The 11234-nt window shown below is 35.6% G+C and overlaps 2 protein-coding genes across 2 annotated transcripts; one reads left to right on the forward strand and one right to left on the reverse strand.

The window, feature by feature from the left end:
* Nucleotides 1-362: 362 nt before the first annotated feature.
* On the forward strand, nt 363-3964 carry LOC125066065 (mitochondrial enolase superfamily member 1-like). The gene is made up of 9 exons (XM_047673971.1): nt 363-496; nt 1345-1563; nt 1939-2061; nt 2204-2354; nt 2558-2715; nt 2851-2993; nt 3155-3318; nt 3402-3583; nt 3668-3964. The coding sequence occupies exons 1-9, from the start codon at nt 398-400 to the stop codon at nt 3800-3802; spliced, it is 1374 nt and encodes a 457-aa protein (XP_047529927.1). The 5' UTR covers nt 363-397; the 3' UTR covers nt 3803-3964.
* On the reverse strand, nt 3933-10772 carry LOC125066056 (WD repeat and HMG-box DNA-binding protein 1). The gene is made up of 15 exons (XM_047673958.1): nt 10424-10772; nt 10036-10279; nt 9689-9935; nt 9483-9598; nt 8798-8966; nt 8407-8535; nt 8006-8216; nt 7623-7805; nt 7291-7453; nt 6578-6886; nt 6325-6423; nt 5762-5884; nt 4730-5050; nt 4464-4607; nt 3933-4312 (listed from the first exon to the last, which is right to left on the reverse strand). The coding sequence occupies exons 1-15, from the start codon at nt 10498-10500 to the stop codon at nt 4058-4060; spliced, it is 2790 nt and encodes a 929-aa protein (XP_047529914.1). The 5' UTR covers nt 10501-10772; the 3' UTR covers nt 3933-4057.
* Nucleotides 10773-11234: the final 462 nt, after the last annotated feature.

An 11234-nucleotide genomic window follows, 5' to 3' on the forward strand; every position in this document is an offset into this window, starting at 1 on the left:
GAGCTGATGATCTTCCAAGATCTTCTTTAATCATTACACTAAGCAGTTTATTTTAACTATAACTAAGAGCATTCATGACCATTTCTCTTCAAACAAGAAAATATACATAATTAAAATCGATTCATCCGTACAGGATCTATGATGCAGAAGACGGATATATAATATAAATTTTTAAAACTCCTCTTCACATTTGTAGTTAACAATATACGTAGGTAAGTTCCAAAGTAATGATTTCAAAATTATCATCGTAAACAGTTAATCAAACAAAAGTAAATAGTATATTATGAAATAATAAAGGCAAAACAAACGAGTAGGTAATGACAAGACTAGCTTCATTTAATTATTATCAGTGTAACCTCGTAACCGGTCGCACGTTCTTGCATATGTACAAGTAAATATGCCGCTTCCAAAGAGTGATGGACTTAAAATCGTACAAATCGACGTCAAGGATGTAAGATTCCCTACTTCATTGGGAGGTCATGGATCTGATGCTCTGGTAGGAAATATAATAATATATTTTTAAATGCAAAATTAAAAGCAACGTAGTTATTTATTATGTACAACAACTGCCCTAAATTGAAAGTACTTATATACTTTATTGTACTGTTTATTTTATTTTTTGTAATGCTGTGTAATCAAAACTAAATGTATTATTGTTACGCGATACGCCTCTATCTTTTACTTTAACGAATTCATGGTTTTACTAAATTATTTATATAGTTTTCAAGCGTTGAAAGGTGGTCATTAAATAAATGGTCATGGTTGAAGCATATATTTTATGAATTTCAATTTATTAATTATTGTCATAACTTAATTGTAAAAAAATTACTTAATGTTTTTAAGTTAAATGCATTAACCCTAATTCATTATAAAATCAATATTATATATATGTTGCGGTTTTTGAAGACAATTTGAACATAGTATTATAAAATGTAGTTTTGGTAAGTAATCGTTTTATAATGTTATAAATATGTTGTTATGCTTATTGTCTTCGTTTCGCTATTTCAGCTTGTTTCAATGATAATCCCACCGTCTGTCTAAAAACGATAGTTAAAAATCTTATATAAATATGTAGTCAATTAATGTTGCACTGACTGTTTACAAGCATGACGACCATATCCAACGCTGATTGGCGAAATACGCAGAATATATTGTAGTTTATATCCAGATACATATTTACCCTAACTTTAATAATCTGGTGCGACAGCATTTTAATACAAGCAGGGCAATCAGGCTCATAAATTAACGGTTGAACTCAAGTCATCGGAATCACAGTCACTAGACAAACTATTAAGAAAGTGAGATTTATAGAGTATTAATTATAAAATATCTTTTCCTATACAGCACACTGATCCTAACTACTCTTGTGCTTACGTTACAACAACCACTGCGAATGGCAAGCGGGGTTACGGGCTAACGTTCACATGTGGGCGAGGCACTGAGATCGTGGTGCTCACGGTACGAGCTATGAAGAAGTTTATCTTGGGTCGCAACGCTGCTGATATATTTTCAGATTTTGCAGGTTTTTGGCGCACGATCACAAATGACTCTCAAATGAGATGGGTAATTCGATAAACTATTAATAATGTCTACTGAGTATTTAATACTAACATAGCAACATCCTCTGCTCCCTAAGAGCTACTCTACTAAAGTGGGTACTAGTTACATATGAGGCAGATTTTATTCGACATACAGCTTGCGTTTTTTCCTTAACATAAAAAATAAATGAAAAATATTGAAGACCAAATAAAACGCATTGTAACTCAGTGGTGCCCGTTGGAATTTGAACATACAATCTTGAATTAACAGCTACATTTTCTAATGACTGAGCAAACTCGGATCATGAAAATAAAACTGTATCTATCAAGACGAGCAATGAGATGAGATGTAAACTCGTTACGTGCACGTTATAATCCTTTTAATTTTCTCGTTTTATAGCTTGGTCCTGAAAAAGGTGTTGTACATTTGGCAGTCGCCGCCATACTAAACTCACTTTGGGATTTGTGGGCAAGACTGGAAAACAAACCCCTATGGAAATTGTTAGTTGACATGTCACCAGAGGTTAGTAATTAAATTAAATATAACAAAAAATAAATTTTATAAATACTTATTCAGTTGTTAATAAAGCGTAAGGTCATCTTAGTGGACCTCGTTATCGTGTTTTGTTGCTGTTTAAAGATATATACGACAATTTTACTGACAGGAGCTGGTTTCGACGATCGATTTTCGTTACATAACTGATGTTATTACTAAAGAAGAAGCCATTCAAATATTGAAAGATAAACAAACAGGGAAGGATAGCAGAATAAAAGAACTTTTAGAACAAGGTTACCCCGCCTACACTACCCAAGTGGGTTGGTACAATTTTTCAGTGTATTATTATAGCACTCTTCTTTACCTTCTTATAACCCTTTAACGTACTGTGATTATTAAGTCTCTACTAGATCTTACTAAAATTGCTGTGTATACTAGTTCAATTTTATCAAGTATGTTATAATCAAATTAAATTAAAAAATATTATTTTTTTAATTTCTACACCAGCGTTTAATTTTTTAAGGATGGTTGGGATATAGCGATGAACTTGTAAAGCAACTATGCGAGAAATACTTAAGTCTCGGCTTCGAACACTTTAAAGTAAAAGTTGGACTCAATTTTGAGGACGATTATAGAAGATGCAGCCTTGTAAGAAAATATATTGGCGATAATAAATTTTTGGTAGGCTTTATTTTATACAACAAACTTATTCGATAAATACTGTTTTTTAACGTTTGAATGAGAACGATTTTAGCGATTCCATTGTCTTTTTTAGCCACATACATAATTATGTCAAAATAATCAATATGGTTGCAGATGGTAGATGCGAATCAAGCATGGAGCGTTGATGAAGCTATAGAATGGATGAAGAAACTGGCGCCTTTAAAACCTATGTGGATCGAGGAGCCCACATCGCCCGACGACGTGCTTGGACACGCTGCTATCGCTCGAGCCTTGAAGTGTGATCTTTAAAAATCATAATTGTAATATAATATCCTTTAATAGTATCGAGTGTGTTCTCGTAACTGCTGATCATTAAGTGGATTCGTTTGACATTAAATAATTTTATTGCTCTCGTCCTTTTATAATTTCAAACTAAAATCTAAATAATTATTTTCAGACCGTACGGTATAGGCGTAGCGACCGGCGAGATGTGCGCAAATCGCGTAATGTTCAAACAGTTCCTGCAGAGCGGCGGAATGCAGTACTGCCAGATAGACTCGGCTCGGATCGGAGGCATAAATGAGATCCTATCCGTCTACCTCATGGCGGAAAAATTTAAAGGTAAGATTTTTATATCGATGCAACGATAACATGTTGTTCGAGATGACGTTGAATTCCTAATTGGCACGGTTCCCCCGCGGCAGTGAGCGTGTGTCCGCACGCGGGCGGCGTGGGGCTGTGCGAGATGGTGCAGCACCTGCAGTACTGGGACTACGCGTGCGTGTCCACGCGCATGCGCGGCCGCCTGCTGGAGTACGTGGACCAGCAGCACGAGCACTTCTATGAGCCCTGCGTGGTGCGGCGCGCCAGATACATGGCGCCGGAGGTGACTTCATATTTAATCGTTATGAATAATGCGACTTTTTTTTTGATAAATTTAAATTTGCTGACTTATGAATTCATTTTTCAGGCACCCGGTTATAGCACTCGGTTTCTACCCGAGACATTGGACAAATTCTCGTATCCGAATGGAACCGAATGGCAGCGAATGTTCAAGGAGGGTATATTCCCGTTGCCAGATGAGGCGGAGCTCGTCAATATTTAAAATGCAATAAAACAGTTGTACCATACATAGTTTTAACATCTTTATTCATAGAAAATTCTCTGATATAATCCAATGTATCTACGAATATGTCATCACAGTTATGTACTAAATATTATTAAAATGAATAGCTTATAATTAATGTACGAAAGTTCCTTAACATATAAGATTGTCCTGCAATACTTCGATATTGTCATATATAATAAATAAATATAAAATAAACATGCTACCATAATTTAAGTTTAATTCTCCTTTTATTTAATTTTTTTTCGAGAAGGCAAAGGCACTAAGTTTAGACTGTTTTGGTGCGTTAGTCACGGGGGGGTCATCTACTACATCATCGAGTTTCCGTTTCTGGCTATTATCGTTGGATTTAGTCTGGAGGCTTTTGAATGTTCTCACACAATGCCGAGTCAGCTCTGAAGGTGTTAGTTCAGAATGCTGTTCTTCTAGCAAAGTTTTATTCCGCGAAAACCAATCAACGAATGCTTCTCCGACTTGAGGTTTGAGAGGCTATAAGAAAATATTCATAAACATTTTTAAAAAGTCAAATTATAAACTGTCAACTTACATTGAATTTCAACTGTTAAATTAATTTGCAATTTTAACAAAAAAGTAATAACATATATGTATGTATATTAAAAATAAAATAATATACACTTACATCGACATTTTCGGTTTTATCCTCTACTGCATGCACTTCCACGAGGGTCCTCTCAGTTAAACTTAGCGGACTTTGAACTGCTTTAGTTGAGTCTGGTTGTCTCCTGAATGGATTTCTCGCCCCTCCGGGAGATGATTTTATCGGCTTTAAGTGGTAAAGAATTATTTATATATTTGAATTATTACTTTATTTTCACATTTATTCATTTATATTATTTATTTTTATCTTTAAGAACACAGTTATTGTGAAAAAAAATATATACTTACAACAGGTTTTATTGGAGTATCGTTTTCGGTTTTCTTCTTAGTAGTTTTTTGTGGTATAATCAAACTTGTATTCAAATCTTGCTCCGAGTTTGTGATGTCATTTGAATCTTGACTATCAAGCCCTTGTGTGTGTAAGTTTTGGGCAACGTTCAGATTATCCGATTCCCTTTCCCATGTTTCAGCGAGATTCGAAAGTTTTTCCGCCAGATGCATTCGACCCAGACGAGAGGCGTACTTCGCTGCAAGTGGGAGGAGACGATCGTCCCGCAGTAGCTCCATTAATTCGAGAGCCCTCTGCTCTATTTCACTACGGCATGCAAGCTGTAAGAATTGTGAGATTAATTTGACATATCATTACTGTGCATACACTAGAAGATTTACCAATTTGTATAGTTATAATATTGCTGTTACATTTTTTTTCCAATTAACAAACTAAATAGATATTTAAAATTTAAATAAGATGTTTTCGATAATCTATGAAAATTTTTATCATTTTTGGACAAATTATTTTTAACAAACTGTCAATAAAACTGTGCTTATGGGTGAACCACATACTAAGATTTCATTAACATATCACACTTTGTTATATATAAATTTGGGGCGCATACATGAAAAATTTGTATTTCGCTGAAAAATATGTATGCGAAAAGCTATATTTTTAGCATTAGCAGCCCGTAAATGTCCCACTGCTGGGATAAAGGCCTCCTCTCCCTTTGAGGAGAAGGTTTGGAGCATATTCCACCACGCTGCTCCAATGCGGGTTGGCGGAATACACATGTGGCAGAATTTCGTTGAAATTAGACACATGCAGGTTTCCTCACGATGTTTTCCTTCACCGCCGAGCACGAGATGAATTATAAACACAAATTAAGCACATGAAATTTCAGTGGTGCCTGCCTGGGTTTGAACCCGAAATCATCGGTTAAGATGCATTATACTACACACTAACCCTGAGGATCCACCAGTATACTTAAAGTCACAAAGTCATATTAAGTATAGTTCACGAGTAATTATATACCTATAAGTACTTACAGCAAATAGCTTGAGGGCAGTTTCTCTAGCAGTCTTTACGTCCACATCGGGACTGGTGTTCGCCCAGCGGACCAACTGCTCCTCGTACTGTCCCTTCTCCGTGTCTAATTCACAGAGTGGGATCTGTAAAAAAATTAAATATCATTTAAGTTATTAAAAATGGTTTATTATGTTTTTGTTTTGGTCTACGTCTAATATCAACTTTCTATTTCACGCTCCTTAAAAGCTTCTCTATGAGAAAAATAAAATTTCGAGATGAATAAAAAATTAATCATGTACGTACATTTAATGAAATGTCTAGATAAACTGAATCGATTTTAGTTGATGACGTCGAATCTAGTCTATCTCTAGATAATTATGTGAATCGAAAAAGGTCATCCAACACTTTATTATGTACGTGTGAGTGGACGCCATAAACATAATTGCACCCGGGCATATTAAACTATTGTTCTATTTTCTGTTCTGTGCTCCGATGGGAGCTTCGTTTGACACAAACTTATCTAAGCGGTAAAAATATTTTGCATTACTTAAACTGAATAATAAATTTCAAGTGATGTACAGACCTGTAACGGTAATTCTGTAACGATGGGTTTAGGTACAGTCACAGGATACGAAGATCCTCTGCATAATATTGCGCGTACTTTTTGCGTGCCCTCGCAGACCTAAAAGTAATATTTAATATAAGGATACCTACAGTTATTCAGAATGAAAATTGTGAATCGGCAAACATCGAAAACAATCGTACTCTACTACTCGTACGTTCACATAATCGTTTCCAAAAGCAATTTAGTCTAAAAACAGTCAGTATTCACCGACCGACACGATGAACCAGGAGTCGGAGTCCCCACGGCGGTGCGCGGCCGTGTCGGCCAGCGGCAGCCACGCGCCCGTCGCCTCGCGCAGGCCGCGCACGCGCCCCGCGCTGTCGGAGCTCACGGGCCCCGCCGCGCCGCAGCCCAGCCAGCTCAGGCGCGCGCCCTCGCTCAGCGCCACCGCCCACGAGCGCACGCGGCCGCTGCGCGCGCACACCGCGTCCAGCCACAGCCGCCCGCCCGCGCCGTACGCCGCCGCCAGCCGCGCGCCGCGCCCCGCCAGCGCCACCGGCGCGCCCGCCAGCGACAGCACCTGATGACGGGTTTCTTGCTCGATTATCTGACCCTTTAATAGTGGCCCGACTGCATCATCGGTCTAGTGCCTAAATATGGAGCTGCAGATCTCAGAGCCCTCGGTTCAAACCCCAGGTCAAATCGATAAGTTATTGAGTTTTTCGAAAAAGTCTCATTAGCAGCCCAGACTCTGGAAGTTGATAGAGTTTATATTCCTGTGCCTCGGCACGTAACGTGGTCCTGTGCCTAAACTCTTTCCGATCGTGAGGGGTTTGCCGTCGCATCGGATTATAGAGTGCAGCTGTGTTTGCGCACACACTTGTGCACTGTAGTTAGCTGATCTCCCATGAGATTGGCAGCCGTGGTCAAAATTGGTAACTAAAGCATTACATTCATATTAAGATATATAAAATTTAAATATACCTGTCTCTGTGTGCCCAAGGGGGTAAATAGCCTGAGAAATCTAGCATCAGTCGCACACGCAACAACGTCAGTTGTGGCTGCTAAACAAACTATCTCCTCAGTGTCTGGCATGGACACGCTCCACTCTTTGCTGCTCCCCACTAGTGATATGCACACAAGCTTGCTGTTTGATACAAAAAAATAATATAATTAATCTAATTCTCTAAATAATATATATAACGTGATCTTGTAAAATGTATATTTATTTATTTCTTTTTTCAATATTTTAAGTCGAAATATATGGAATTTGCAAATGCCATACTGATTTATGTTGAGTTAATATAAAAACGAACCTGGGTGTTGGGCACGCCAAAGCCAGAACAGTCGCTGACAGACTTGCCATGGTGTGGTTTAAGTAGTTATTGAGGTGTATGCCATGATGCAGGTTTGAATCATGGAATTCTACATCAATGCTGGACTCCCCATTTTCAGCAGTGTGACAGCGAACTATGCCAACATCATTCCAGCACATGTACCTAAATAAGTTTAATTAGTTTCATAAATAGACAAAAACATTTTTTTTTAAATATTTGTACATTAATATGTTATATGCTCAAAATTTAACACTAACTTAAATATATATTTAATGAGTTTATTTATTAAGTTTTTACTTAAATATAAGCAGACCACTATAATTCAATGTATTTATGATTTTCATTGTGTCATAATAACTAACCTATGTTCAAGATGGATTGGTGTTGAAGAAGGCTGGAATGGTGCTTGTATTGGTTCATTAGTCGGTGTGTGGTCTACCACCCTCGATGGAGGCCTAGAGTCATCCTTTTCAACCAAGCCTAGCGTCTCGTTTTTTATTTTTTCTAATGATATGGCATTATCATCATCACTTTCATAGTGTTCAATTAAGTTATCCAATATTTCATCATTATCTGAAAACATAATACAAAATCATAACATGATTTATATGAAGTACTAGAAAACATTAAATTATTACATTAATTAATACCTTTATTTATTTTTTTCATCCTTTGGTCATGGAAAATATTAATTGTTATTAAACAAAAAATAGCACATACAAAAATCTATTTGAAATACATAACATCTAGTATCTGTTCTTACCATCATCCTTGTCAACTATTTCAACATCTTCACTCTCTGTTTCACCAGATTTGGAACTGTCTCTGCCATAACAGTTAACCAACATTCCTAGTTGACCAGCTACATCACAGTACACAAGCACTCCATTACCTATAAGAATTCATCCATTAATAAGTTCTACTTGTATGTAGCACTGACTACACAGTTTTTTTAAAGTTCTGATGAAACTACTTGCTACAAGTTTTTTTTTTTATTTGAAATATTAAATCCCAGTACTTTATTAAATAACACTGTCATTTGACAAAGTCTCACAATACACTTTGATGGCATCAATTTTAATCTTTTAAAATTCTAATTGTAATTAAACAAATATAGAAAATAGTAAATATATATATCTACTTATCACACAAACCTTTAGGATTCCATGCCATAGCAGAGACATTATGTGAAGTTGGATGTTCAATAATACCCATACATGTCCCTGAGTCGACTTCCCAAACAGCTATCTGACCAGCTACTGTGCTACCCGATAAATATTGGCCACACGGAGAAAATAGACATTGAGACATGGCACATTTTATCTAAAAGAATGACAATAGAAATCAAAGATAAATTAAATATGTTAATCTATCACCATAATCGAAACATAAATAAATGCTCAAAATAGAAATAAAACAGAAAACACTTTATGATTAGGAGGAAGTTAATTAGGCTGATAGCTCAGTGCTGTGTTTTAATTCAACTATACTGAGCTGGGTCATTTTTTCACACAATATAGTATTTGAATTTTAAATGGTTATTATTTGTTTAGTTCTGTAGTGCATAGAAATAAGATGTTTCATTCCTGTAATTACTCCCAATTTCATCAAAATCATTTAATAAAATTTTAGGATGTTTTATTTTAATATTAATGGATTGTTGATATATCATTATATTTACTTTGTGGCTATCCTTTGCCAAAGAACTGCATAATTTAAAAATTATACTCATAAAGTTTACTTTAATAGATTATATGACTATCAACCTGTTAGTTTCTTAATAAATTAACTTGTAATTAGCACTAATATAATCATACTAAATTTTTCTGTGTTACTTACTGTGCTGTGTGTGAATGTCATTCTTTGATTAAAATTCTCACAGCTTAATATAATTATTTCTCTATTACTAGGATAAGCAAGATACTTTCCTTCCGATGGTTCAAAATCCATACGACCTATAAAAGAAGATCTCAATTATGTATAACATAATAAACAATGTTTAAAGAAAACACAATTTGTAAAGCATAATTTTCAAAGTAACTTACACAAAACTTTGGCAGAATAAAAAGTGTTTATTTTCGGTACACAGGAGATTTCCTTAACAATTTTCTGTGTGTCAATATCCCAGACACGTAGAGTACCATCTCCAGATGCAGTACATGCGTATTTCATATGTGGACATATAGCCATACTGAGCACAGGACCCTTGTGTTCAGACATCACAAATATTGGGGCACCGCCTTCCAAGCTGCAGATTTTTGCTTCCATATTCTCAGATGTGCACCCTAAAGCCTTGAGATCGCAAAAATAAAATTAAAATATTGCAAGATTCACATTTGTTGTAAATTAATAATTACAGCAAAAGTAAACCATTTTAAACATAGGTACTTACTTCTATTTTTGGTTTTGACATAATTTGAGTAATTGGAGCTGTAAATCTGGATATTATTCCATCTTTATCAAATGCTGGAAATGTATATGCTTGCACTGCATGATTGTCTGTAGCAACATATAATCGATTGTCTTTAAAACATACAGCCAGTGCACTCTCCCCAACACAATGCGAGTTGGGATCATCATCTTCAATATCTAACCAAATCCTAACATCACCATCATGACCACAAGTAATTATATGCCTGAAAAACAAAAAAAAGGATTCATCTTCTTATAAATAATCTTGTATAGATAACATCAGAATACAAATAATAGCTACTAATGTTTCTATTGAAATTAATAATGACTTTTAAAGTTAGTGTACTACTTTAAAAATAAAATATTACCTTCCATCTTCAGTATAACACACATCGGTGTGACCCTCAGCGTGAGCATATCGAAGCGGTTTACTGTCGATTTTCATTTTGATTCGATTTCATTCAACTTCTTTCTGATTTTTATAGTTAATAAAGTAGAAATTTAAATATGCGTCCGATAATATAATTTTGTCACATGCTTTTGATATTTCTGCATTACTATACTATTGCACACACATGAAAATAGTTATAAAATTATATAATTTAAATTTGAAGCAACTTATTTAAGGAAAGAAAAATGCACAATGAAAAAACAAACTACAGATATTCTATAAGAATTGCAGATGTGACAATTGTTTATTTCGCGCGTAAAGTAACTAGTTACTAGAGAGCTAGAGACAATAGAGTTGACTATTGCCAACTTGCCAGACTGAAAATAAAATTATGTGTTCAGATTAAGACCGTAAAATTATTTATTCAGATTTTTTTTTTATGGCATTGGTTGGCGGACGAGCATATGGGCCACCTGATGGTAAGTGGTCACCACCGCCCATAGACAAAGGCGCTGTAAGAAATATTAACCATTCCTTACATCACCTATGCGCCACCAACCTTGGGAGCTAAGATGTTATGTCCCTTGTGCCTGTGATTACACTGGCTCACTCACCCTTCTAACCGGAACACAACAATACAGTGTATTGTTATTTGGCGGTAGAATATCTGATGAGTGGGTGGTACCTACCCAGACGGGCTTGCACAAAGCCCTACCACCAAGTAAAATTCATATCAATTACACTAAAGGATATGGTTCTTAATTTCATTCTTAATCAAGATTTTTTTC

The sequence above is a fragment of the Vanessa atalanta genome, chromosome 1 (genome assembly GCF_905147765.1).
Source record: "Vanessa atalanta chromosome 1, ilVanAtal1.2, whole genome shotgun sequence".
NCBI lineage: Eukaryota > Metazoa > Arthropoda > Insecta > Lepidoptera > Nymphalidae > Vanessa > Vanessa atalanta.

Bases quoted from the DNA above. Each gene is read 5' to 3' on its own strand.
- LOC125066065 (XM_047673971.1), top strand. From the start codon at position 398: ATGCCGCTTCCAAAGAGTGATGGACTTAAAATCGTACAAATCGACGTC. The intron at 1,564-1,938 runs GTAATTCGATAA...CTCGTTTTATAG, and splicing joins ATGACTCTCAAATGAGATGG to CTTGGTCCTGAAAAAGGTGT. The intron at 3,584-3,667 runs GTGACTTCATAT...TTCATTTTTCAG, and splicing joins CCAGATACATGGCGCCGGAG to GCACCCGGTTATAGCACTCG.
- LOC125066056 (XM_047673958.1), bottom strand. From the start codon at position 10,500: ATGAAAATCGACAGTAAACCGCTTCGATATGCTCACGCTGAGGGTCAC. The intron at 8,967-9,482 runs GTAAGTAACACA...TCATTCTTTTAG, and splicing joins TGACATTCACACACAGCACA to ATAAAATGTGCCATGTCTCA. The intron at 6,424-6,577 runs GTCGGTGAATAC...TATTACTTTTAG, and splicing joins ACTCCTGGTTCATCGTGTCG to GTCTGCGAGGGCACGCAAAA.